At 37.3% G+C, this 27,965-nt stretch overlaps 1 protein-coding gene across 10 annotated transcripts in view; it reads left to right on the forward strand.

Moving 5' to 3' along the window:
* Positions 1–27,965, forward strand: part of FKBP5 (FKBP prolyl isomerase 5) — a 107,819-nt gene that overhangs the window by 34,494 nt on the left and 45,360 nt on the right. For 4 of the 10 annotated variants that reach the window (XM_077904287.1, XM_077904294.1, XM_077904289.1 and 1 more), the window contains 2 exons: positions 12,330–12,459; positions 16,239–16,383. In XM_077904287.1, the coding sequence (XP_077760413.1) occupies positions 12,355–12,459; positions 16,239–16,383 (250 nt within the window). In that variant the 5' untranslated portion in view covers positions 12,330–12,354. Of the gene's footprint in view, positions 1–1,717; positions 1,850–12,329; positions 12,460–16,238; positions 16,384–27,965 lie in introns of all 10 variants that reach the window. The other 6 variants (XM_077904285.1, XM_077904295.1, XM_077904288.1 and 3 more) reach the window with 2 other exon arrangements.

Genomic DNA, 27,965 nt, shown 5'->3' on the forward strand with positions numbered 1-27,965 from the left:
TTCTAATTTTTTTTTGGGAAGAAAGATCCACTTGTTCTCATAACCCAGGGCTCAAACAGAGTCCTCTAGACCTCAAAGCTGAGAGTACCACTCTTTCCCTTCTCTGTCAAGTGCTATTCTCCTTCCACACTTCTATGGTGGGGATTTAAGGTAGCCAAGGTTTTTGTTCTTTCTACGTAAGGTTTTGTTCACAGACACAAAATGCTATTTCTCATAGTCTTTCTCTTGAACATAATAATGGACCTTGAAAAGAATATATTTAAAGCCATGTCTTGGGATGCCTGGGTGGCTCAGCGGTTTAGTGCCTGCCTTCGGCCCAGGGTGTGATCCTGGAGTCCCAGGATCGAGTCCCACATCGGGCTCCCTGCATGGAGCCTGATCAAGTCCCACGTCAGTCTCCCGCATGGAGCCTGCTTCTTCCTCTGCGTATGTCTCTGCCTCTCTCTGTGTGTGTCCCTCATGAATAAATAAGTAAAATCTTTAAAAATAAATAAATAGATAAAGCAAGTAAGCAAACCATATCTTGAATCTGCTTAATTTATATTACAATGCTTTAATAAGACAATATTATATGAGGATACAATATGATATAGAATTTTTATCCTAGTTTTTTCTGTCTGCATTCCAGCTCTCTCAACCTTTTCTTCCTCCAGTTGCAATTTAATGCTTACTCAGAGATTGACAGCTAGGTGTAGTCTTCTATTCTTGGCTGCCCATGTTTAAGCCAAACTGATATAATTAATAAGATGAATCTGCTATGTGTATGTATGCACAGCCATATACTTACAGTGCACTTCAGAGATATGCTAATTTTGTCAGGGTTTTAGTAGTTACCCCTCCTGATTAGAACAGAATATTTTTACTTTTTTTATAGCTAACACTCAAGTGGAGTATAATTCTCTAGATTTTTCAGAGTAGATTTGGGGAAAGAATATAGTCAACTGGTAATGTCATTTCAGCACTGATTCCTTACTCTAGTGTCCAGTATCTTACCATTTTTATTTTGGCTGCTTTTGAAAATCACAATTCATTTTAATGTTTGTTGAGTGCCTCTTTTATGCCATTCACTTGCACTAGGTGATAGGGGTACAAAAATGAGTAGGACACGTCCGCTTATACAGGGTTTATAGATCTTTGTCATGTTACCTCATTGGCTTGTTCTCAGAAATGATCAGCAGACTTGGAAGCAAACTGTTTGATCCTATGAGTCAACCCAAGTTGATAATCTGCCCTGTGGCACAGGTAGAAATTAGATTTTTCTGTCAAAGACATGAGGAAACATGTTCGAAATATGAACAAAACATGAAGTAATAGAGGCTTACTCCTGTCTACCCTTACTAGAACATAATTTGTGAGGAGACAGAAATCTTTTTCTGTTGTTTACTGCTGTACCTCCATTGCCTAGAAGAGTGGCAGGTAGTAGGTATTCAGTAGCTATTTGTTGAATGGCTTCTTTCAGCTTTTAACTCAGATGTGTGCTTATGACGTTCTGGCTACCTGTTCCTTTCAAGATATATTTACCTTATCTCCTAGTAGACTGAATTTAATTTACATGGTTGTACTTAGCTGCAAGGTAGGACACTGAGGCTTTTTTCTGGGAAGCTTTGTATCCTGTTAAAAAAAATAGGGGTTTTATTAAGAAGGAAGAAGTGGAGAAAAAGAGACTTGAGAACTACTGGCAGTCTCTACCACAACTCTAACCAGTGATATCTATCAGATGTACCTTTCAGCTAAGGGATGTCATGACTTGGAATGGAGCAGGCTACAGCTAGTGACAGCCAAGAGGCAATGCATAAAGTCAAAGTACCAGAGAAGGATTCAGATGCTTACGCGAGGAGGTGAAAGAGCAGTAAGTAATTTTATTTGAACAATGGTACGGTATTAAAGGAATGAGAGAACTAGTGCTTTTGAAGTACTGAGAGAGCTTTTTAATTAATCATTTGGAATATTGCTGGCTTCTTCAGGGATGGTTTGCACTTTCTAAACTGTTCAACTGTATTGGTAAGGGTTCTAGTAATCAGAAGTGAGGCTTGGACATTAGAAGTTTGAGAACATGGTTTTATTTACTTAGTAGTAATTGCTGTATACTTTTATCTTAATTTCCACATAGAGTGTGATAACTTCCCAACAAACATCCACACTTTTCTCTGAGTTCAGGCTTTGTCTCTCTGACTGTCCTCTAGATGTCTTACACTCTTTGCTCAACTAGATTTTTCTTCCTCTGCATTGAAGACACTCCAAAATTTTTGAATTCAATTGAGCAGTAACAATAAAAAGTCCTGATGAATGGAAACATGAAGTGCTTCATCTTTTTGTCCTAAGTTTAAAAATGATCATGAAAATGATATATGCTTACTGTTCAACTATTTAAATGATCTAAAATAAAATTTAAGTGGAAATTCCTTCCTATCTATTCCTATCCTCCCAGATCTCATTCTCCAGAGGTAGCTTTATTGGCTGTTTTAATAGTAGGTATCTTTCCAAACCTTTTGTATATAAGCAATATACACAAACATATATATATATACTATTTTCCTTCTAAAAATAAGATATTATAAATTGTTTCAACTCACCATTTGCTTAATAGATCTTGGGCATCTTTCATCTTTTAATGTCATTATTAGAAGGTTATTTTATCTGGAATGGCTAAGACCTTACCTGTTCTATATTAATATTTCCAGAGTTTAGCTATCTTAACTCTAAGAAAAAACAATGATAAAAAAATCAAGCATGTAATATTCATGTAATTTGTAATCTAGTGCTGTAAAATGATTGCACACACCAAAATCTACAAACAGCTGGGAACCATGGTTGATTGCTGCGTGTAATTACAATATAACACATTGTCACGTGTATTATCCCTCTGTGATATCATCAACTGACTTTTTTTTTTTAAACAGCCCAGAGGACCAAGTCATCACTGGGCACTGGGTACCATAACAATACACTTCATTTATTACAATGGTATTCTTTTTCAGTGGATGAGCATTTACAAAATCTTAATTCAGCTGTTTGGATGTTTCTGGTGTTTAGACTCTAAATGATTCTCTACTGTCTAGATTTATCTCATCCTTTTCAAAGACTGCATTATATTTTTGTAGCATGAATTTGCCAGATTTTATTTAAACACTCCCATGACCATTCTATTGAGGAAAAACTTCAGCATACTTTTATTTAGCCCTGTGATTAACTTAGCAGTAGCTTAAATGATCTATAAATGTTTAATTGATGAACAAATCCACACTTGATTCTTTCACCTATGTATTTAAGTCTTTCTGGTCCTTTCCTCTTTATTTCCCTTTTACTTAAAGCATTTCACCTTTTCCTTTTGTAAACCTAATACAAGTATCAACTGGCTCACCTGTCACTTTCACATCTTTATGAATGCCCTTTCTACTTAACTTGTAATTCACAGTATGCTGTCTTTCTTCATTTCCGTTTCTTAACCTTTCAACCTTTACCACTGCCCAGTGCCCATGGGAGATACTAGGGGATACACATAACCAGCAATTCCCTGCCAAAAAATGAAAAAAAAATTTCAGCCAAATACTTATTCATAGATGTCTCATCTAAGTAGAATCCCTAAATACTTGAGAAATAATTTTATCCACAAAATAAAGACGTATAAGAAAAATGTGTAATCAGATAATAAGAGTGTACAAAAATAAAAAACAATGCTTTATAAGATCCTTTGAGGGATGCCTGGGTGGCTCAGTGGTTAAGCATCTGCCTTCAGCTAGGGGTGTGATCACAGGGCCCTGGGATCAAGTACTGCGTCGGGCTCCCTGTAGGGAGCCTGCTTCTCCCTCTGCCTATGTCTCTGCCTCTCTCTCTGTGTCTCTCATGAATAAATAAAGAAAATCTTTTTTAAAAAATAAAAGATCCTTTGAACAGAGTAGATGAAATAATGGACATATCTGATAACCAATCAGCTTACTGGAATGATCTGAGATACTTTTTAAAAACACTAATGTATGAGGCACCGGGGTGGCTCAGTGGTTGAGCATCTGCCTTTGGCTCAGGGAGTGATCCTGATGTGGCTCAGGATCGAGTCCCACATCAGGCTCCCCACAGGGAGCCTGCTTCTTCCTCTGTCTATGTCTCTGCTTCTCTGTGTCTCTCATGAATAAAAAAATAAAATCTTAAAAAATAATAAAATAAAAATAAAAACACTAATGCCCTTGGGGCACCCAGGTGCCACAGAGAGTTGAGCATCTGACTCTTGGTTTCAGCTCAAGTCAGTAAGTTAAGTGTCTGACTCTTGATTTCAGCTCAGGTCATGATCTCAGGGTCCTTAGATCAAGCCCTGTGTTAGGCTCCACTGCTGAACATGGAATCTGCTTGAGGTTCTCTCTCCCTCTCCTTCTGCCCCTCCTCACACTCTCTCTTTCTCTAAAATAAACCTTAAACAAACAAAAAACACCGATTGCCCTGGCCTCAACCCAGACCAATTAAATACAGATTCTCTGGGAGTAGAGTGCAGGCATCAGTGGCTTATTAAAGCTTCCCAGGTGATTCTCATGTTTATTCCATGTTTAGAAACCTGCTTAAGAGATGTGAAGGAAAAAAAAAAAAAGAGATGTGAAGGATAAAACCAAGATGTATACAGTTTGTCTAGTATTTTAGAGATAGAGGACAGACACTGAAGGAAAAGAAATCGTAGGAACTTCCCTGAGATCCCCAAAGATGACTTTTCAGCAATTAAAGACCAGGATATCAAGGCCCCTCAGGAATTAAGGAAAGAAAACAAATACCACAATATATCGTGGTGTTATGTCTGAACCCCAAGAATAAGGAATATGCTTACATCCTCTGTAAAGAATAGGAGCCACCTTGTGCAGTTATGCCAGGAACAATCCAGACGCAGCTTCTCCTCTCTTCCCTGGACATGGTTCTCTGCTTAATGAATTTCTCTGGCCCATTCCTGCTTTTGTGATCCTGACCCCAGGCTCCCTTGGGAGGAGCTGTTCTTAGAGCTGGTGTGTAGAAGGCACTTTGCGTCTCTTTGCCCCCTCCCCCTATCTCAGCTGTCTTCTAGTTCAATTTTTCAGCTCCTTTAGAGCTTTACAGATTTTTCCTGTGATTCCAGGGCCCTCTTGGAGAAAGTTGATTAATATAGTACTGTCTTTCAGCCTCTGGCATTTGGATGATCTGATAGATTTTTTTTTTGTTTTAATACTAATATAATATTTGAGGACAGTAATTCATCCAAGTAGTCAGTGACAGAAGTAATTACAAATTACTTTTAACTTTGTTGTCTTCAGTAACTACTTGGAGAAGAGCGAGTGTAGCAAAGCATTATATGTATTTAAGAGATAGAATGAAGGAGGAAGTAGTTTGTAGTTATATTATATTATATTATATTATATTATATTATATTAATTATTATATATGGCTCCATTGGTTAAGTGTCTGCCTTGAGTCCCTGAAGAATTGATACAGCAGTTCCTGCTGGAGCCTGGGTTCAGCATTTTGTATGTTGCAAATGACCAAGGCATCTTCTGTTAAGGGAAAGGTAGGAGGATTAAAGAGGGAAGTCAAGTCTGGGTGACCTGTTAATTTCTGTCTGCTCTGGGCTCAGAATTCATTATTTCTTTCTTTCTCTTTGAAGATGTTACTTATTTGAGAGGGAGAGAAAGAGTGCTCTAGCGGGGGTGAGAGGAGGGGCAAATGGAGAGAGTGAGAGAGAGAAGCAGACTCCCCATTGAGCAGAGAGCCTGATGTGGGGATTTGATCCCAGGACTCCCGAGATCATGACCTGAGCTGAAGGCAGACATTTAACCCACTGAGTCACCCAGGATTCCCTCTTTTTTCTTTTTTTAATTGTGTTTAAATATACATAACATGAAACTTACAGTTTTCATCAGTATTAATGTACAATATAGTGACAGTAAGTACATTCACGCTGGTGTGCAATTATTACCACTTTTGTTCTCCAGAAATTTTTCACCTTCCCAAAAAAGAAACTCTGTACCCATTAAACAACTGTCCACTCCTCCAGCTCCTAGTAATCTCTATTCTACTTTTCTGACTCTATGAATTTGCCTGTTCTAGATACCTCATATAAATAGAGTCCTATGATATTTGCCCTTTTGTGTCTGGTTCTTTGCACCTTAGCATAATGTTTTTAAGGTTTATTAATGTTGTAGCATGTGTCAGTATTTTATTTTTTATGGCTGAATATTTTAATAGCATATAAATACAGTATTTTGTTTATGGACATTTGGATCATTTCCACCTTTTGGCTATTGTGAATAGTGCTGCTATGAAGATTGCTGTTCAAGTCTCTGCTTTCTCTTTTGGGTATATATTCAGGAGTGGAATAGCTGGATCATAATGGTAATTCTGTATGGAACATTCTGATGAACCAGAGGGTGCTCCGTTTTATATATCCACCAGCAATACATGAGGGTTCCAGTTTCTCTAAGCCTCCCCAACATTTGTTATCTTCCATTTTTTGATAATAGCCATTGTAATAGGTGTGAAGGTATCCAAAGGGGAGCAGAATATATGACTCCAAAATATGCCACTGGCATGTGGATTATTTTGAGCTGATGGCAGTTGAGGTCTAACAGACTCAGGAAGAGATTTATTTATTTGTTGTTGTGTGGTTTTTGTTTTATTTTGTTTTTACCTCTCCTGTAACTGCCTAAAATAATTTAGTTGGAGGGACTGTAACAGGATGAGAGCTAATATCAGAGATACATTTTTTTTTAAGATTTTATTTATTTATTCATGAGAGACACACAGAGAGAGGCAGAGACATAGGCAGAGGGAGAAGCAGGCTCCTCACAGGGAGCCTGATGTGGGACTCGATCCTGGGACTGGGATCACACCCTGAGCCAAAGGCAGATGCTCAACTGCTGAGCCACCAAGGCATCCCTCAGAGATAACTTTTTATATAAAAAAGATTTATCTGCATGGCCCAGACAAACATTTGTTTACCAAACATTTGCGCCTCCCATCTTCCTGTGAATTGACTTCCTCCCCTTTGAAGTCCCAGACCCCTACCTCCTTAGCTAAGAATGGTTTATAAGCCTCAGTTGCTTGAGTATCTGCAAGCTTCCTATCTTTGGGATTTCCATAGTGCAAAATATTGGAGGCGGGGGTCTCCCTGTTAATCTGTCTTATGTAATTGAATTGTTAGACCAACAAATAACCTGGAAGGGAAAAAGGGGAAACTTTTTCCCCTTACATATATCATTGTGATTTTTATTTGCATTTCTCTAAAAACTAATGATGTTGAGCATCTTTTCATGTACTTATTGACCATTTGTACATCTTTTCATAGATTTTTTTTTTTTAAGGAGAAAAGAATGTATGGGCATGTGTGGGAGTATTATTCATCATCTTCCCTATCCCTTCCCCAGTGTGGAGGAAGGACATTAACTGGGGGAAAGTAGATGGCTAAATGTAGTGTGCAGTTTCATACAGATGTATAGTCTGTCCTGCATGCGCATTTCTTTTTTGTATGTATGTCTTGTCTACAAATAGTTAACTTCTCTTGAAACTTCCATGTTCCTGGACTTGTTTTGTTTTTTTAAAGATTTTTTATTTAATTATTTATTCATGAGAGACCGAGAGAGAGAGGCAGAGACACAGGCAGAGAGAGAGAGAGAGACAGAGACACAGGCAGAGGGAGAAGCAGACTCCATGCAGGGAGACCGATGTGGAACTCGATCCCAGGACTCCAGGATCACACCCTGGGCTGAAGGCAGGCTCTAAACCGCTGAGCCACCCAGGCATCCCTGGAATTGAATGTTTTGACAGGCATGGAGTTGAAAGTCAATGAGGGCTTTCCAGTTCATCCTTACATGGGTATTCTTTTTTAATTAAGATGAATTATTGCATTTAGTTACAAGTCCTGTGGTATACATCTTTCCTTGTGTGTTTTCTTTCCTGTTTTCGTTTCAGGAGACTGAAAGCCTTTATGACCCAGGCATCTGTGGTACTTAGAATGCTACTCTAATTTTCTGTGCCACTGACAAAGTATCCAATTCTTATATCCTTCTTTTGTCTTCTTTCTGAAAATTTAGTAGGATAATTTGATACAAGTTACCTATATTTTAACAGAAAACAACACAGTGAATAATATACATGGGGAAGTAGTGGATAATGCTTTAAAATGATTTCTCATTTGGTGGATATGACAGTTATGTTAACTGAATTTTTCAGTACACTGTTGGTGAAATTTTAAGCGTATTCTCATTTTTCTGTTATGTCTCAGGTGTTTGCTGACTTGCACTTTGGAGAGTGCCTGCTTTATCTGGCATGTCCATAACAGAACTGTGTGTTCCCTCTCTGGTGTACCTGTGTAGCAGTTTACCCCCTATGGACAGTTCAGAACAGTGAGCTTTATCATAGATTAATATCCATAGCTACATAGTGATTTTAAATCCAGAATAAACCTAGAGTAGGGGAAAGAAGAAAAGGCTTTCTTATGAATAAAGTGAAATTTTCTCAGTGTGTCTTATAGGTTTTTTTAGGAATTGTCTCATCTTACTGCCTTTTTTCATATAACACTAGATCAAGGAAAAAGGGTTTTAAAAATTTGTTTTGTTTGCTTATAAAAATCTGTACCCCAAAGGACATAACTGGAATTAATGAAAGAGACTTGAAAAGTTCGGTTTATTTCTCTGTTCTTCCAGATTTAACTGCCTTTGAAAGTTGAAAACATTTTGTTGTTTTTTATTATTGTGCTTCAATTACTTGTGCTATCCTTTTCGTATGGACTCCATAGTACTCAGAATTTTTGTGTGAGATTACTTGCATCCCTTGAAGTGTTAAAGCCAATTCCTTTAACAAATGAGACTTATAAAGGTAACTCAACTTAGAAGTTCTCTGTTTATTGAATTTTAGCATGCTGTTATTTACAAAGGGTAGGGTTAGAACCAAAAGAAAATACTTTAAAAAAAAAGATTCATTTGTTCATTTGATAGAGAGATGCTTGTAAGCAGCACTGGGGTGGGAATGGAGAGGGGCACAGGGGACGGAATCTCAAGCCAACTTAGCCTGGGGCAGAAGCCTGATGCAGGAGCCTGAGATCAGGACTTGAGCTGAGATCAAGTCAGATGCTGAACTGTCTGAGCCACCTGGGCGCCCCAGGAAAATGTTTTTTGATTGGTAATATTTTCATTTAAAAATGTAGCTGATCCTCAATTGATGAGCATTAAAAAGAAAGGCATTGTCTTTGGATGTGTGATAATACTTTCTCAAAACTTTTGTTTTTTTTGTGGTAGTTGTGTTCACACACACACACACACACACACACACTCTTAAATGATTTGAAAGTAAGTAGCAGCCATCATGACACCTCACCCCTAAATAGTTCAGGTTGTGTCTCCTGAGAATGAAGATCTTATTCAACATAAGACTACAATACTGTATCACACTTCAGAAAGTTAATGTTGTAAAGTAATAATAATCTAATGTACAGTCTTATTTTTCCAAGTTTTTCTAATTCTCCCCAAAATGTACTTTTATAGCACTTTCATTCCCCTAACCCAGCACCCAGGGTTGTTGTATATCTTTAGTTTCCTTTATTTATTATTATTTTTTTAAAGATCTTGTTTATTTATTTGTGAGAGACACAGGAGAGAGAGAAGCAATTTCCCCAAGGGGAGCCCAATGCAGGACTTGATCCCAGGAGCCTGGGGTCATGACCTGAGCCTAAGGCAGATGCTCAACCACCGAGCCACCCAGGCGTCTTTTAGTCTCCTTTAAATAGGATAGGCCCCTTATCTTTTTGGGGGTGAAGGATCTTTCATAACAACATTTTGAGGCATCTAGGTCAATTGCCTCATACAACATTCCACAACTGATTTTGTCTTCTTCTTGATTAGTTTCAGGTTAAATAAATACTTTTGGTGGGAATACTATATGTCTACTTCCCATTATGTCACATCAGGAGGCACGGTGATAGCCGTTTGTGTTACTTTGATGATGCACAGTTTGGTGATGCAAACCACTCATGCTAAGGGTACCTCTCAGATCACTTTATTGGAAAGTGTTTTTCCTTTATTAAATAATCTGTAGGTTCATACTTTGAGACTTTGTGGTTGTCCTACTCCCTAATAACCTTCAACCTGGTTATTTTAATTTGCTCATTGATTTAATTCAGGGTTTTGCCAGGGATCTACTGATAGATGTCAGTTTATTTATGAAGTCAGTTTATGAAATTCTTTGTGTAAATGTATTTTTCCAGAAATATGATTCATGACTCCCCCAAATATTTAAAAGATCTTTTCCCCTCTGTTTTAGGTGCCTTCTACAAGTACCCATGCATTAGAGAAATCTGTTAAAAGCAGTAGGCTATTAGAAGCTTGGAACCAACCCTGTTCATGTAATTTTCCTAATTATCTAGCCTAGCATCATATACAGCTGGGTACTTAATTTCTGTTGTTGTTTGTTTGAGAATGCTTTGTTCTGGCCTCTCCCTTATCCTGAGCCAAGCATTTGGATCTTTTGTGTTTGGTATAAACTGTACTAGAAAATAAAGCAAAGGGGCTTAGCCCCTGGTTTTTGGTGTTCTCTTTGAAGATTTTTGGGCACAGCAGAATTTGATTTGTGTCTTTGTTGACACTGAAATAAATTTAGGTCAATTGGAAATGAGTTTAAAACAACTGCAGTGTACTATTATTCCATATTGACTTTAGGGGAGCTTTATTCATTATTAGTCTAATAGGGAATAGCTATAGAAGTGATTCATTCTTGACTTTCCCCGCTCAACCAGGAGAGCAGTGTAGAATTAATCATGGCAGCAGACAGTGAGGTGTGTTTTGTTTGATTGGCCCATTGGTTTGGTTTGCCATGCATGAAAAAGTGCTTGTCATTTGGGTGACTGATAGTAAGAGCCCACTTCAGAATGTATACTTCTAGAAATACACGTTATACCATTTAATCCAGAAGATCACCCTGTGAAAGTAGATATTATTCCAATTACATAGGTGGGAGAAAAGGCTTCGAAAAGTTAGAGATAGCCAACATCAAACATCTTGTAAGGAGCTCCAAATTCCTTGCTCTTTTCGTTTTAGCAGTCTGAGAGGTGGAGGCATTCTAGAGGATCTCAATATGAACAAAACATGGCCCTTGCTCTCAAGGTTTCTTTTAAATCCATCCAGTGTGTCTTCTTATAAATATATGATAGCACAGAAAAGTGCAAACAACTTCCAAGTATAGGGTCAGGATTGGTATGATGAAGGAAGAATTGAAGAGGGAGGAGTGTTTGGAGAAGAAGATGAGAGGCCAAAAGCATGGAGATGGGAAAGCAGTGGGCTTTGCTTTAGTTAGGAATTACTCTCGTTTGGCTCGAGCATGAGCTGCATGAAAGAAAGTAAAAGAAAGTGGTGGAAGCTAGACCTGTGAAAGATAAGTTAGGATCAGATTGTGAAGGGCCTCAACTGCCATGCTAGGGAAGAACCTCATTCTGTAGATATTTTGAGCAGGAGATAAAAAATGTAGCTCCAAAGAGGACCCATAATAAGCATGATAAATACTTAAAATTCTAAGTTATGATTTGTGCTAATCTCTTCACATACATTGTCTCATTAATGCCTCACAGTAACTCCATGAACAATGTACTCCATCCCTTTTACAGATGTGAAATTGAGGCTCAGCGAGATTAAGTTTGCAAGTGTTGGACAGATATTGCTGGAGCTAAGACTTGGACTGGGGTCTGTCAGCTTCTAAAGCCTGTTCTGTTTACCACTATGCTATATTGCCATTAAAAGGGAAAAAAGGTTTATTTATTTTTGAGAGAGAAAGTGAGAGGGTGAGTGTGCACAAGTGGCAGGAGGGGCAGAGGGAAAGGATCTTCCAGCAGATTCCCCACTGAGCGTGGAGCCTGATGTGGGACTTGACCCCATGATCCATGAGATCACGACCTGAGCTGAAATCGAGTTGGATGCTTAACTACTGAGCTAGCCAAGTGCCCCTGTATATTGTCATCTTAAAAATCAGATCACTTGGTAAGTTCTTAATTCTCTGTCAAAAATATGACTATAGGAAAAAGACATTTTCAGAGTTCTAAAGTACTGCTTCTCGGTGTGTAATAATGTTAAGGAATATAATCACTACCAAACCTGATTTGTACTGCTCTCTAGTTTGGGACCAGTGCTGGATGGGAAATTAAAGAGTTGGATGGTGTTTTATGTACATACCACATGACATCAATACATGCTCATGACAAGTGTTTTTGCTTTCATTTTCAGCATTTAACTTTATTGGCCCTATGTAAATCTTAGATCAGGGAAAGCCCATACATATGTAGGGGCACTTTCAGATGTTCATAGCAGTGCTATTTTTCTAAGTTAAAATATGTTTCTTCTCAGCAGGTTTTCTTGCTTATAAAAGACAATGACTACTGATGAAGGTGCCAAGAACAGTGGAGAAAACCCAGCAGCAGCTGTGGCTGAACGTGGAGAGGATATCACCTCAAAAAAAGATAGAGGAGTATTAAAGGTGAGGTTACAAGGATGAATGACATGCAGGGAAATTTGCTGTCTGGAAGGATAATTTATAAAAATCTTTCTTTTTTTCTTTTGGCTGGAAGGTGGAGGTCAATAATGTTTATTGAGGCTTACCTAAGTGCTAAACACTACAACCATTTTTCATTTCATCTTCATGACTTGAAGTTTGTTTTAATCCCAAATTATATTTTAAAAATGGAGGGATCCCTGGGTGGCTCAGTGGTTTAGCGCCTGCCTTTGGCCCAGGGCATGATCCTGGGGTCCTGGGATCGAGTCCCACATCAGGCTCCCTGCATGGATCCTGCTTCTCTCTCTGCCTGTGTCTCTGCCTTTCTCTCTCTCTCTTTGTGTCTCTCATGAATAAATAAATAAAAAATCTTTTTAAAAAATCCCAAATTATAGATGGTGAGACTGAGGCCCAGCCAGGTAAATGAATGGGGTCCAGATCCAAGTTATGTGTGACTCTAGAAGGCTCTGTCTCCCAGTTCTCAGAGCGTACACATGGGTTATTATTTTAACATAATATTTCAGTATATTAAAGCTAATTGGTGACAATTCAAAAGACTTAGAGGAAAAAGAAAAGGTAACTTGCTAAAGTTCAAAGGGATTTTTTTCACATGCAAATTGTTATTTGTGCAGTGAAGGTATTTTTTGAGATTTCATCAGAGAATATATCTTACCTTTGAATTAGCTTTCCTCATTAAAACACACTATATCTTTTTCACTCTATAATTAATCACATCTACATGTGTGTTTTTATTTGTGTCTCACAATGGTCTTGTGAGACAATCAGAGCACCTCTTGAACTTTCCATTTTATTTATGGAAGGTATATATTGGTATTCCAGGTAAGTAAATAAAGTGGAGCTGAGAGAGGTTAAATGAATTTAGTCATATTAGGTCATTATTTCTCCTACACTGTTGTTACTCATACAAGTTTGTATAGTTTTTTTTCTTGCTGAAAAGATTATCTTACACGTTCTAAATATCATCACTAAGCTGAATTTCAATATTTCCTTGTGTCAGCAGCAGCAAATGGGAATTTTTTAGTTTGTCTAATCTTGCTTATGTGAAAGCTTTCTTCCTGTGCCTGAGTCTTCTGAATATACGTTTTACTGTTAGCTTGCCACGTACATGCAAAGCCAAATTTTGGAGACTTTCAACTCTGGAAATAGGGGTTTTATGTCTTAGAGTTATATACCGCTGTCTTTTTCCATAGGGCTTCTTAACCTGTATGAATTACCTATCCTGAACTCCAGGATGCTTCTAGAGACAATAGATATCTGCAGGCTGTCCTCGGCATCTCCCTGCTCTGGTTAAGTCCTTCTCTTTCATCTTTTCCATGCACCATACAGAGTCCCCAATATGCCTCCAGCCCTGTATTATTCCAGGGAGTAAATCCGATAAGATTTTTAGGTTTGTAAGAAACATTTTGGGATCCTAAGCCTTTTAAATCCTATAATTTATCCCTGTCTAGCACCATGGGGCTTTTGGTTAAGATTAAATAGGTCTACTAATTATATGACCTAGGGCATTTTAGTTAACCTCTCTGTGGTGAGATTTCCTCATTTGTAGAATTGGAATAATACTACCCACCTCATATAGTTATTGAGATTATATAAAGCATTTAGCAGAGTGCCTCATCTGTAGTCATGTCTTTTATTACTATAAAAGTAATAAAATTACATTGTGGAGCTGAATCAAGACTAGATTGTATCCTTAAAGCATCTACTTAAAGTAACTCTTCATGTCTTCCCATTTTTCCCAGTCTAGAGCCCCTAACAACTAACCTTCTACTCTCTGTTTTTGTGAGGTCAGCTTTTTTAGATTCCACATATAAATGAGATCATACAGGATTTTCTGTCACTTAGCGTAATACTCTCAAGGTCCATTCATGTTGTCACGATGGCAAGATTTTATTCTTTTTTTATGGCTGGATTAACATTTCACTGTGTATATAATATACATACTACATTTTCTTCATCCATTCGTTTCTCTGTGGACACTTAGGTTATTTCCATAGCTTAGCTATTGTACATAATGTTGCAATGAACATAGGAGGTACATATGTCTTTGTGAGCTAGTGTTTTCGTTTTCCTCAGAGAAATACCCAGAAGTGGAATTGCTGGATTGTATGGTAGTCCTGTTTTTAATTTTTTGAGGAATGGTCACACTGTTTTCCACAGTGGCTTCACTAACTTACATTCCCACCAACAGTGCACGAGTATTCTCTTTTCTCCAAAACCTCACTAATACTTGTTATTTCTTGTCTTTTTAATCTTAGCCATTCTAACAGATGAGGTAGTATCTTGTGGGTTTGACTTGCATTTCTCGATTGTTTTCATTATTTCTTTTTCAGATATTTCCCTGTTATGAGTGTGTAGAAACACAGCTGATTTCTGTGTGTTGATTCTGTATCCTCCTGCTTTACTGAATTCATTAATGATTAGTTCTAACAGGTTTTTGGTGGAGCTGTGATAATGATTCTTTTCCTTTAAAGAATATCTGGACTTTTGAACTAGAAAATTGTAGAATATAAGCTTACAGTGTTTATGTGGTGATATGAGGGTGGGGCTGGGAGGATACATCTTAAGGAATTTAGGAGTGAATAACTGAATTCTTTATATAAAAATTCAGACTCTTCCCTAAAATGACGTTTCTTGGACATTAGCTACCATCCTCTGTTATCTAATAAAAATGATTTATTTGGCATAGGTGATTGACAGAATAAATTATGCCACCACATGCTTGGATTTGATATTCTTTTCCCAGAACTGACCAACTGCATTAGTAGTCTGCTCTGCCAAGAACAAAATAAATATACTGGATTTTATGACAGCTAGCTATTTTTCAGCCTGGAGCTTTTTTGGCATTTGCTTTACTAGAAAACAAGCTATTCAGTATCATATCAAACTATACAGTGATACTGTTTTTTTCACAGTAAATATTCCTCACATAATAAAAAGTATAACCTGTTATACCAGGAAATTGAGCTTTTTGAAATTAAACCAAACTAGTGGAATCTAGTCAAAAGGTAAAGTTTTTAGCAAAGGGTGGAAGTAAATAAAATCTCACCTTTGTAAGTTTGCTTTCAACTCCTTTTTGAATGTTTTTGAAAGTCTAATCTTTTTGGTCTAATTCAGTTTGTATATGAACTAGCTCTGTGTTTTGAGAGATTTTAGTGTCAAAGCATGAGTCAGGATCTCTTGGGTTATATTATTTTTAAATTTTTTTAATTAAAATTAAATTAAAATTAAAAAAATTAAAATTTTTGTTAAAAAATTTTAAAAATTTAAAAAAAATTAAAAAATTAAATTAAATTAAAAAAATTTTTTGTTATTATTTTTTTTTAAGATTTTATTTATCCATTCATGAGAAACACTGAGACAGAGAGAGAGGCAGAGACACAGGCAGAGGGAGAAGCAGGCTCCATGCAGGGAGCCCCATGTGGGACTCGATCTCTGGTCTCCAGGTTCACACCCTGGGCTGAAGGTGGCGCTAAACTGCTGAGCCACCCAGGCTGCCCTCTGGGGTTATATTATTATGTTATTTTGAGGGAATAGTGTGATTGGCAGTAAAATTAAATATAGCATTAAAGATTGAGAGTAGCATAGGACGATTTTCTAACAGTGAGGGTTATTAAGAGAACTAGCGGGGAGGCCTTTAGGAAGGACAGGTAATTATTAGTAAATCTGTAGGTAAAGTGGAATGGATTGTGCATCTCTGATCAGAATAAAATCAGCTCCTTTTTCTTGATGTTTGTCTTTTCTAGATTGTCAAAAGAGTGGGGAATAGTGAGGAAACACCAATGATTGGAGACAAAGTTTATGTCCATTACAAAGGGAAATTGTCAAATGGAAAGAAGTTTGATTCCAGTCATGATCGAAATGAACCATTTGTCTTTAGTCTTGGCAAAGGTAAGAGGGTATTTTTGGAGTTGTGTTTTGCTTGGATTTATTGCCATTTATATTACATAGGAGCTAGTGGATCAGAGGAGCTGGTGGATTTTTAGGAGGTCCATAATGTCAAGACTGTTTTTATAATAAAACTAAGATGTTGTTTATCTGTTTACAGTGTTGGCAGTAAAGTCTACTGAAGGTGCACAAGCTGCAGTGGTAAAGGCTGCTGGTGCCCTGGTGCAATTCTAGGCGGTGGCACCAGACTATGCTAGCAATCGTATATGCTTCGCTGCCTTTATGCACTGTGTAAATAAGGATCAGAAAGGAAGCCAGTTTCACTTGGTGTCCTCGACAAAGCATAAAAAATACTGATTTTATTAAATCCTGATCTTTGAGTTTCACATTGTTTTGCTGTTTTATGACAGATGGGGAAGCACACATGGAGCACTTTTGCATACCCGAGTGTACTGGTTATCTCACGAAGTACCTGTGCACTTAACTTGAGTGCATTTTTTTTATAATAATCATTTTTCTTTAAAAGGGCAAACTGTCGTTGTTTAGACTTGATTATATAGTATTTGGCAGATACTTTCTTAATAATGAATGAAATGGGGCAGCCCCGGTGGCTCAGCGGTTTAGTGCCGCCTTCAGCCTAGGGTGTGATCCTGGAGATGTGGGTTCGAGTCCCACATCGGCCTCCCTGCGTGGAGCCTACTTCTCCCTCTGCCTGTGTCTCTGCCTCTCTCTCTGTGTGACTCTCATTAATTAATAAATAAATACAATTTTAAAGAAATGAATGAAGTGAGCCTGTCACTTCAAGGAAGACAACTGACAGTATGTCTTACCATTGAGTTTTCAAATAAAAATTACAGTTTTGGGAAATTTGTATCTGCCACTGGGAGCCTGACAACTTCCTCAAACTTAAAAGACTTCTGATGAGATCCGTGGATATCAACGAATGTGATTTTTAAAATATTATATGATGTCATTCATTTGGGGAATATAAATAATAGTGAAAGGGGATAGAAGGGAAGGGAGAAGAAATGGGTAGGAAATATCAGAAAGGGAAACAGAACATGAAGACTCCTAACTCTGGGAAATGAACTAGGGGTGGTGGAAGGGGAAGAGGGTGGGGGGTGGGGGTGAATGGGTGACTGGCACTGAGGGGGGCACTTGATGGGATGAGCACTGGGTATTATTCTGTATGTTGGCAAATTGAACCAATAAAAAATAAATTTATTATAAAAAAAAATAAATAAAATATTATATGATGAAATGTGTTAACATTTGGAAGATCTGTCTAACTTAGTGAATCAATATTTTCCCAATACAAGCTGTTACAAAATCACTCTTGACTAAAAGATCCATTCATTGTGCAAGCTAGACCAGTGGATTTTAATGTAATATGATATGAAAAATTCATTGATATGCTTTCAGATTACACATTGCAGCTTGTGCACTTGTCCAACTTTGATGCCATATGAGATGATTATAATCATAATTATCTGAAAAGGCTGATAAAGTACTCCCATCTTTTCCAACTATCTATTTTTGTGGGTTTGGATTTTTTCTTAGAGTTAAACCAAATTTGTAACAGATGAATGCAAAAGTAGGTATGAGAACCTGGTTGTCTTTTATTAAGTTAGACACATTTTACACTTGTAAATTTATAAAATGCTGTTCTCACTAATAAATTTTTAAAAATTATACTTTTCATAAAAAGTTGTGTTAACATATAATGAGGTTATTACTATTTTTCAGTGAATTGGTAAATAACTTTAATTTTTAATGTGGTAAATATCAGTAAATAGACAAAAGCTCCTTGGGGTCCTCAGTTTTTAAGATGTAAAGGAGGTCTTGAGGAAAAAAGATTGGAAAACCACTATTTTCAAGTCTTTTTTTTTTTTTTAAAGATTTTACTTATTTACTCATGAGAGACACAGAAAGAGAGAGAGAGGGAGAGGCAGAGACACAGGCAGAGGGAGAAGCAGGCTCCATGCAGGGAGCCCGACATGGGGCTCGATCTTGGGACTCCAGGATCACGCCCTGGGCCAAAGGCAGGCTAAACTGCTGAGCCACCCAGGCTGCCCTATTTTCAAGTCTTAAATGTGATTTAAACTAATTAATTAGAAAAAAATACTGATTTATTTTCAAATGCTTTTAAATAGCTTTAGTTAATTTAGCGTTTTGTTTGTTTGTTTGTTTGTTTGTTTGTTTGTTTGTTTTTAAAGTCTTGTAAGGACAATAATAGCCTATACATCAAATGGAACTTTGTGGGCCATATGGCTTATTGAAAGGTAGTGGCTGAATTACCAATCTTTTTTTAATTCTTATCTGCTACAGATATAACAGATTTCTAGTTTATTCCCAGATTAAGTGTGGGAGAAAAGGAGTAATCCCCCTGTCTACCACCGTGGCTCAGTATTGACTATCATCCCCCCCCCTTTTTTTTCTCATTTTACCATCTTAGATGAATTGTTAGTTAAGCATGGATCTGGGAAAGGAAATAGCAAGTGAGGAACTGTGGAATTAAGCTCTTTTCTGCCTCTCTTCTGTGCTGCCTTCCCTGGTACTCTCAGGCATATGTCTGGGTGACTTCTGCTTCCTGTCCAGCTGTACTCTTTGCAAGCTCTGGTACTTGGCTCTGCCACTGTTCCCTTCTCCTTTGGGCCTTTAGTGAATCAGTGGTTCCTGTGAGATTAATCTTTGTGTCTCAATACAATACAAATCAAAATCAAATACAGATTCTTTATTAATAAAGCAGATGATGGCTGACAGTTAAATTAGAATTTGTCTCTTTTTTGTTGATTTAGGGATGTGAACCTTCAGGGCCAACAGCATGAGTGTGGCATCAGTATTTACTTTAGATGACCTCAGAGTAAATGGCCTCATCAGAAATCTTAGACATCTTTGTTCCCACTGCCCCGCCCCCCAAACTCTTACTCTACCCTTTGAATTTCTGTCTTGAAGAAGTTGATGGATTTAAAATAAGATGCCTTCTTTCAGCAGCTGTCTTTGTAAGAAGAGTTAAGAATTGTTAAGAAAAAAAAATTGCTGAGAACTTACACTCCCATTTTCTCTACCCTATGATGAATGAGTCTTTTCTGTTTCCTAGGATTTTGATCAAAATGAAGAAAAGTAATATAAGTGATTTTATATTGAGCTCTCTTGATCTCTTGTATTGCACCTCTACCAAGGGAATAAATAGAAATATTTCAGTGGAAAGTCACACTAATTTGGGGATTCTGTTGTGACTTTTGTATTTAAAATAGAGTTGTGACAGTTTATCTGTAGAAAATTGCCATAAAAATACACATACCATATATATGTACATCCATATACATTTGAGCTTTACCTGAGTTGTGTGTATATGTGTCTTTCTTTCTGTACCATCTTTTAAACTCTGTGCCCTACCTCCATTGTTTGTAAAATCATGATAATGATAGTATATACTTTTGTATATTGAAGAGTAAATAAGATATTGCACGCCATTGCTTAGCACATAGTAAGCACTCACATGTTTATTACGTTGTTATAGCATTAGAATTATTGACTGGCTTTCTAGTGGAATGGCAAAAACTGTGCTATAGCAGTTTGGGTCCTAACTCTGCTTACTATTCCTGTATACAGACTTTTTGAAATAATGCTTTACCATCATTTTTAGCCTCAGGAAATCTGGAAAGACAAAAACTGAATAAGACAACTGATTATTACCACTTCAGAATATGTTACACAAATTAGAATGAAGAGATGATGGTTTCTTTTCTTGAGTTTTCTTTCTCTCTCTCTCTCTCTCTTTTTTTTTTTTTTTTTAGTTTTCTTAACTAAATACTACATGTTCTGGGACGCCTGGGTAGCTCAGCAGCAGTTGGGTGGCTGCCTTCGGCTCAGGTTGTGATCCTGGAATCCGGGATCGAGTCCCGCATTGGGCTCCTGCGAGGAACCTGCTTCTCCCTCTGCCTGTGTCTTTGCCTCTCTCTCTTTCTCTCTCTCGAATAAATAGATAAATCTTTAAAAACAAAATAATAAATAAATAAATCTTACATGTTCTGAATTCCTAGAACTGTGTTCATAACTCATTTTAAAAGAAGTCAAAATAAGGACTCAGGATTCTCCAATATACTTCCATAGTAGAAGTTCTGGTTTTTCCCCCTCCCCGCCTCCCTCCAACAAATATATTATCAATAAAATTGGGAAGGGATAGATTTGGTGGATGAAAGAATTCTTTCTTTCAGTTCTTCAAAGTAAATCCAAGCACACCAAGGCTTTGCTCCTCCCCTAACTACCCTTATCAAGGTCTGATGATTTCTTATAGAGGGCTACTTCAATGAAGTTGGTTTGGGTGTTCTTGGTATGTGACAAACATGATTGGGAATTATGAAGATAAAAATCCTATCTGTTATATTCTTTCCCCAGATTTGAGAAGCGAAACAAAGAAACCCATCATTTTGGATTCTCCACATACCTACACTCTTACTACTGAGATTAAGCAATAATGAAGTAAAACAAAACAAAACAAAACAAAACTATAATGAAGTAATATCAGCAATCTGCCTATAACATTAATATAATCTTCTGTGCTGCATTATGCTAATGAGCGTATTAGAGTAAGAGGAAAAAAATATATGTTGGAAGACTAATAGCTAATACTTTTTAAGTGCTTGTAATGCCAGACTAAGGGCCTTATGTGCATTACCTCATTAAATCCTCACACCAAGCCTATTTTAAAAAAATTTTTTTTATTGCAGTCCAATTTGCCAACATTTAACATAACACCCAGTGCTCATCCCGCCAAGTGCCCCCCCTCAGTGCCCATCACCCAGTCACCCCAACCCCCACCCACCTCCCTTTCCACTACCCCTTGTTCGTTTCCCAGAGTTAGGTGTGTCTCATGTTTTGTCACCCTCACTGATATTTTCACTCATTTTCTCTCCTTTCCCTTTATTCCCTTTCACTAATTTTTATATTCTCCAAATGAATGAGACCATATAATGTTTGTCCTTTTCCGATTGACTTATTTCACTCAGCAAAATACCTTCCAGTTCCATCCACATCGAAGCAAATGGTGGGTATTTGTCATTTCAAATGGCTGAGTAATATTCCATTGTGTACATAGACCACATCTTCTTTTTCCATTCATCTTTCAGTAGACATCGAGGCTCCTTCCACAGTTTGGCTATTGTGGACATTGCTGCTATAAACATCGGGGTGCAGGTGTCCCAGCGTGTCACTGCATCTGTATCTTTGGGGTAAATCCCCAGCAGTGCAATTGCTGGGTTGTAGGGCAGATCTATTTGGAACTCTTTGAGGAACCTCCACACAGTTTTCCAGAGTGGCTGCACCAGTTCACATTCCCACCAACAGTGCAAGAGGGTTCCCCTTTCTCCACATCCTCTCCAACATTTGTTGTTTCTTGTCTTGTTAATTTTCACCATTCTCACTGGTGTGAGGTGGTATCTCATTGTGGTTTTGATTTGTATTTCCCTGATGGCCAGTGATGCGGAGCATTTTCTCATGTGCTTGTTGGCCATGTCTATGTCTTCCTCTGTGAAATTTCTGTTCATGTCTTTTGTCCATTTCATGATTGGATTGTTTGTTTCTTTGCTGTTGAGTTTAATAAGTTCTTTATAGATCTTGGATACTAGCCCTTTATCTGATACATCATTTGCAAATATCTTCTCCCATTCTGTAGGTTGTCTTTTAGTTTTGTTGACTGTTTGTTTTGCTGTGCAGAAGCTTCTTATCTTGATGAAGTCCCAATAATTCATTTTTGCTTTTGTTTCTCTTGCCTTCATGGATGTATCTTGCAAGAAGTTGCTGTGGCCAAGTTCAAAAAGGGTGTTGCCTGTGTTCTCCTCTAGGATTTTGATGGAATCTTGTCTCACATTTAGATCTTTCATCCATTTTGAGTTTATCTTTATGTGTGGTGTAAGAGAATGGTCTAGTTTCATTCTTCTGCATGTGGATGTCCAACTTTCCCAGCACCATTTATTGTCACACCAAGCCTATTATTATTTTTTGGATTCTTTATACAATCTATTTAGTATCTGTTAGGTGACAGTCATATTAACATTTGTTCTAAGAATTTTTGAGTTTTTTAAAATTGAGGTGGCATTTGCCTGTAGTAAGATTTACCCCTCTAAGAAAGGTAAAGCTTGGTGAATTTGGTAATATTTCTGTAACTACTACCAGCCATCAATATGGACCAATTTCCTCACCCTGAAAAGTTTTCTCATGTTCTTTTGCAGTCTCTGTCCTTCCTGGACCTTGGGGCCCATGCAGTCACCAGTCTGGTTTCTGTTATTATAGTTTGCCTTATCCAGAATTTCATATGAATGGAATCATATGTCATTTTTGGTATTTACCTCTTTCACTTACATAATGATTTTGAGATTCATGAATGTTGAATTGCCAAGTAGTATTCCACAGTATAGAAATAGCACAATTTGTTCATACATTCAGAAATTCGACATTGGAGTTTGGGGCTGTTATGAAACAATGTTTTTTTTTTTTTTTTTTTTTTTTTATGATAGTCATACAGAGAGAGAGAGAGAGGCAGAGACACAGGCAGAGGGAGAAGCAGGCTCCATGCACCGGGAGCCCAACGTGGGACTCGATCCCGGGTCTCCAGGATCGCGCCCTGGGCCAAAGGCAGGCGCCAAACCGCTGCGCCACCCAGGGATCCCTGAAACAATGTTTTTATGAGCATTCACATTCATGTCTTTGTGCGGGTATATGTTTTCATGTGTTTTGAGTAAATGCCTGAGAACGGACTTGCTGGACATAGTAAGTGTATGTTTATAAGACATTGCCATACCATTTTGCATTTACACCAGCAGTACATGAGAGTTTAAGTTTTTCATACCCTTGCCAGTCCTTAGTATGGTCAGTCCTTTTAACTTTAGCCATTCTAATGGGCATGAAATGGTATCTCATTTTGGTCGTTTGTATTTCCCTGTTAACTAGTGATATTGAGGGTATCTTTTCCTGCACTTAGTGGGCATTTATATATTTTCTTTTGTGAAGTATCTGTTATTTTTTATTATTTTATTTTATTTTATTTTATTTATTTTTTTTATTTAAAAATTTTTATTTATTTATGATAGTCACACAGAGAGAGAGAGAGAGACAGAGACATAGGCAGAGGGAGAAGCAGGCTCCATGCACCGGGAGCCCGATGTGGGATTCGATCCCGGGTCTCCAGGATCGTGCCCTGGGCCAAAGGCAGGCACTATACCACTGCGCCACCCAGGGATCCCTATTTTTTATTATTTAAAAAAAATCAGTTAGTTATGCTCAACACAACAAGCACTTTATCAGATTTTCCAACTATGTTCTCACAGTGTTTGGCTTGCCTTTTCATTTTAATTGGTCTTTAAAGGAACACAAGTTTTTAATTTTGATGAAATCCACTTTGCTAATTTTTTTTTTTTATGGTTTAGGTACCTACCATAATTAACCATTTTTATTTTCATTTGGTTCTGTTTTTTTGTTTACATATGAGGAAACTATGATACAGGGAGATAAAGTAATTAGCCCAAAGTTATACAATAAAGTGGTAGGGCCAGGATTCAAACTCAAGCAATCTCTTCGGAGTTATATTAGATCTTAAGGCTTAAAACTAGCTCAAACCAGGTACAAAAATAAAGTAGGTTCTGGTCCAGCAGAATTCACTGAGTGCCTGCTGTACAACAGATACTTTTCTTACAAGAATGATAGAGTTAATAGGCTTATCAAAAGCAAAATATTTGGGATCCCTGGGTGGCACAGCGGTTTGGCGCTTGCCTTTGGCCCAGGGCACTATCCTGGAGACCTGGGATCGAGTCCCACGTCGGGCTCCCAGTGCATGGAGCCTGCTCCTCCCTCTGCCTGTGTCTGTGCCTCTCTCTCTCTCTCTCTCTCTCTGTATGACTATCATAAATAAATAAAAAAAAATTAAAAAAAATATTTGCTGTTATATGCTTGATATTACAGGTTGGATTCCTATTTTGAAAAGTTTATTTTTATTTATTTATATATTTTTAAAGATTTTATTTGTTTATTTATGAGAGAGAGAGGCAGAGACATAGGCAGAGGGAGAAGCAGGTTCCATGCAGAGAGCCCGATGTGGGACTCCATCCCGGGACCAAGGGATCACGCCCAGAGCCAAAGGCAGATGCTTAACTGCTGAGCCACCAAGGCATCCTTTCTTAGTAATTAGAGAAATGGCAAAAATGAATATAACAGAAGACATATGAACACTTAAAAAGAATCTTAAGATGTAAATAGTTCAATTCATAATCAGATACTTTTGGTAGGGAGTAGAGATGATTATCAGAGCCCTTTTATAAGACCTTTTAAAACAAATAATTCATAAGAGGGAAAAATAGGAAAAACTAATTTGCTTTATCTAATATGAAAAAAGGAAGACATTCTCAATATTATATTTAATGATATGGAATTTTTTTTTAAATAGAAAATATTAGCAAAATACACATAGAGTTAGAATACCAAGCAGAAATTGCTACTAAGTCCTGGAAATCTTCAATGAAGATAAAGCAGGAATGAATCAGATGGGTTTTTAATTATCTGAAACTTGCTAGTGACTAGCCTTATATTTAAGTGTTTATCAGCTTTTATGTTTTGAAAGAAAACCCTTTTACAATGAAAACATTTTATCTTTTTTGTCCTTCTTTTCTATTCCCATATGAAAAAGTGTTTTTCTGTATAATGCCATATATCTTCCATCCTATAATATTTTAAGTATGCTCATATTTCAAATGCATACCTTTAAATGTTTTATGGACCAATCAGTAGAGAAAGGACAGTCTTCTCAATGAATGATGTTTGGGGAAGCTGGATATTCACAAAAGAGTGAAGTTGTACCCTTTACACCATATATACAAATTAAAATATGGATCAAAGACCTAAACACAAGACCTAAAACTATATTTTTTTAGAAGAAAACTTAGAGGAAAAGCTTCATGAAATTGTATTTGGCAATGATTTTTTGGATGTGACACCAAAAGCAATAGCAACAAAAGTAAAAAATACATAAATTGGACATCAAAATTTAAAACTGCTTCAAAGGATACAATAACAGAGTGAAAAGGCAACCTACAGAATGAAAGATTGTTTGCAAATCCTATTTCTGACAAAGAGTTAATATCCAGAATTCATATTGAACTCTTATAATTCAACAACAGGGAAAAACCCCAAATAAACATTTTAAAATGGGCAATGAACCTAGACATTTCTCCAAAGATATATAAATGGCTTACTAGCATATGAAAAGATGCTTAACTTCACCATTCATTAGGGAAATGTAAATAAAAACTGCAGTGGGAGGGATACCTGGGTGGCTCAGTGGTTGAGTGTCTGCCTTTGGCTCAGGGCATGATCCTGGGGTCCTGGGATCGAGTCCTGCATCACATTCCCCGCAGGTAGCCTGCTTCTCCCTCTGCCTGTGTCTCTGCCTCTCTCTCTGTGTCTCTCATGAATAAATAAATAAAATCTTAAAAAAAAAAATGAAGTGAGAGAGCACCTCACACCCATCAGGATAGCTGCTGTCAAAAAAAAGGTAAGAAAAGGGGATCCCTGGGTGCCTCTGTAGTTTAGTGCCTGCCATTGGCTCAGGGCGTGCCAATGATCCTGGAGTCCTGGGATCAAGTCCTGCATCGGACTCCCTGCATGGAGCCTGCTTCTGTCTCTGCCAGTGTCTCTGCTCCCACCCCCCTCTCTGTGTCTCTCATGAATAAATAAATAAAATCTTTTTCTAAAAAAGTAAGAAAATAACAAGTGTTGGCAAGGTTATGGAGAAATTGAAATCCTTGTGCACTGTTGGTAGAAATGTAAAATGGTACAGCCATGATGGGAAATAGTATAACAGTTCCTCAAAAAATTAAACATAGGGTTACCCTATGACTCAGCAATTTTACTTCTGGATATGTTCCCAAAAGAAGTGAGAGCAGTGTTTCAAAAAGATAGGTATATGCTCAGGTTTGTTATCAGCATTATTCATTATAGCCAAAAGCTGGAAGCCACCCAAGTGTTTATCTCTAGCTGAATGGATAAATTGTCATACACTTGTTCACAGAGGAATATTATTCAGCCTTAAAAAAAAAAAAAAAAGAGGGCACTGTGACACATGTGACATCACTAATGAAATTTGAGGATACACTAAGAAAAGCCAGTCATGGAAAGACAAACACTATAGGGGGTACCTTGCTGGCTCAGTGGGTAGAGTGTGTGACTCTTGATCTCAGGGTTGTGAGTTCGAGCCCCACATTGGGTGTAGAATATCTGGTGGAAAAAAGACAAATACTATATGATTCCTCTTATATCTAGATGAATCTAGAGTAATCAAATTCACAGAAATAGTAGAATGAAAATCTTGCCAGGGACTTGGGGCAGGAGGAAATGGGAAGTTGTTCAATGGGTAGAGTTTTAATGTTGCAAGATGAAAAAGTTGTAGAGACTGGTTGTATAACAATGTGAATATACTTAACAGTACTGATCTGTACACTTAAAAATGGTCATGATGGTAAATTTTATATGTATTTTACCACAATTTTTAAAAATTTAAAATGTTCTAAAGTGGTCACTATAGTTTGAAAGTATTCCATGATTAAATTAAAATTATATTTTATTAAAATGTGTTACATGATTTAAAATTCTTTCCCTTTATTTTATAAATCTATTTATTTAAATTCCAGTATTATTATCATACAGTATTAGTGTCAGGTATACAATATAGTGATTCAGCAATTCCATACATTCAGTGCTCCTTGTGATAAGTGTACTCTTAATCCCCTTCACCTATTTTACCCCATACCCCCATCCACCTCCCTCCTAGAACTACCAGTTCTCTATATTCAAGAGTCTGGGGGTTTTTTTATTGTATTTTTCCTTTGTTCACTTATTTTATTTCTTAAATTCCACATATAAGTGAAATCATACGGTGTCTTTTTTCTTATTTAGAGAGGGGGAGGGGTGGGGCAGAGAGAGAGAATCTTAAGCAGGCTCCACACCCACTGCAGAACCCAACATGGGGCTCGATCCCATAACTGTGAGATCATGACCTGAGCCAAAATCAAGAATCAGACATTTAACCAACTGAGCCACCCAGGTGCCCTGCTGACAGACTTTTTTCACTTAGCATTGCATCTTCTAGATCCTCCATATTGTTGCAAATGGCAAGAATTCATTCTTTTTTATGATTAACATTCCATTGTGTGTATGCGTATATATCCATCTTTATCTACATCTTTATCCATTCATCTATCGATGGACACTGGTTGCTTTCATTAAAATGTGTTGATACATTTTTTAATAGACCTTATTTATAGAGTACTCTTAGGTGCACAGTAAAATTGAACAGAAGGTATAGATTTCCCATATATTCCCCATCCTCACACTTGCATAGCCTTCCCTCGCCCCTTTACAACACACACCCTATCAGAGTGATACACTTGTTAAAATTGATGAACCTACATTGAACCTATAAAATTTTTAAATGAGTTTTTAAAAAATATTTTATTTATTTATTTGACAGAGCACAAGTAAAGGGAGCGGCAGGCAGAGGCAGAGAGAGAGGGAGAAACAGGCTCCCCACTGACCAG

This window comes from Canis aureus, chromosome 7 (assembly GCF_053574225.1).
Source record: "Canis aureus isolate CA01 chromosome 7, VMU_Caureus_v.1.0, whole genome shotgun sequence".
Classification (NCBI taxonomy): Eukaryota; Metazoa; Chordata; class Mammalia; order Carnivora; family Canidae; genus Canis; species Canis aureus.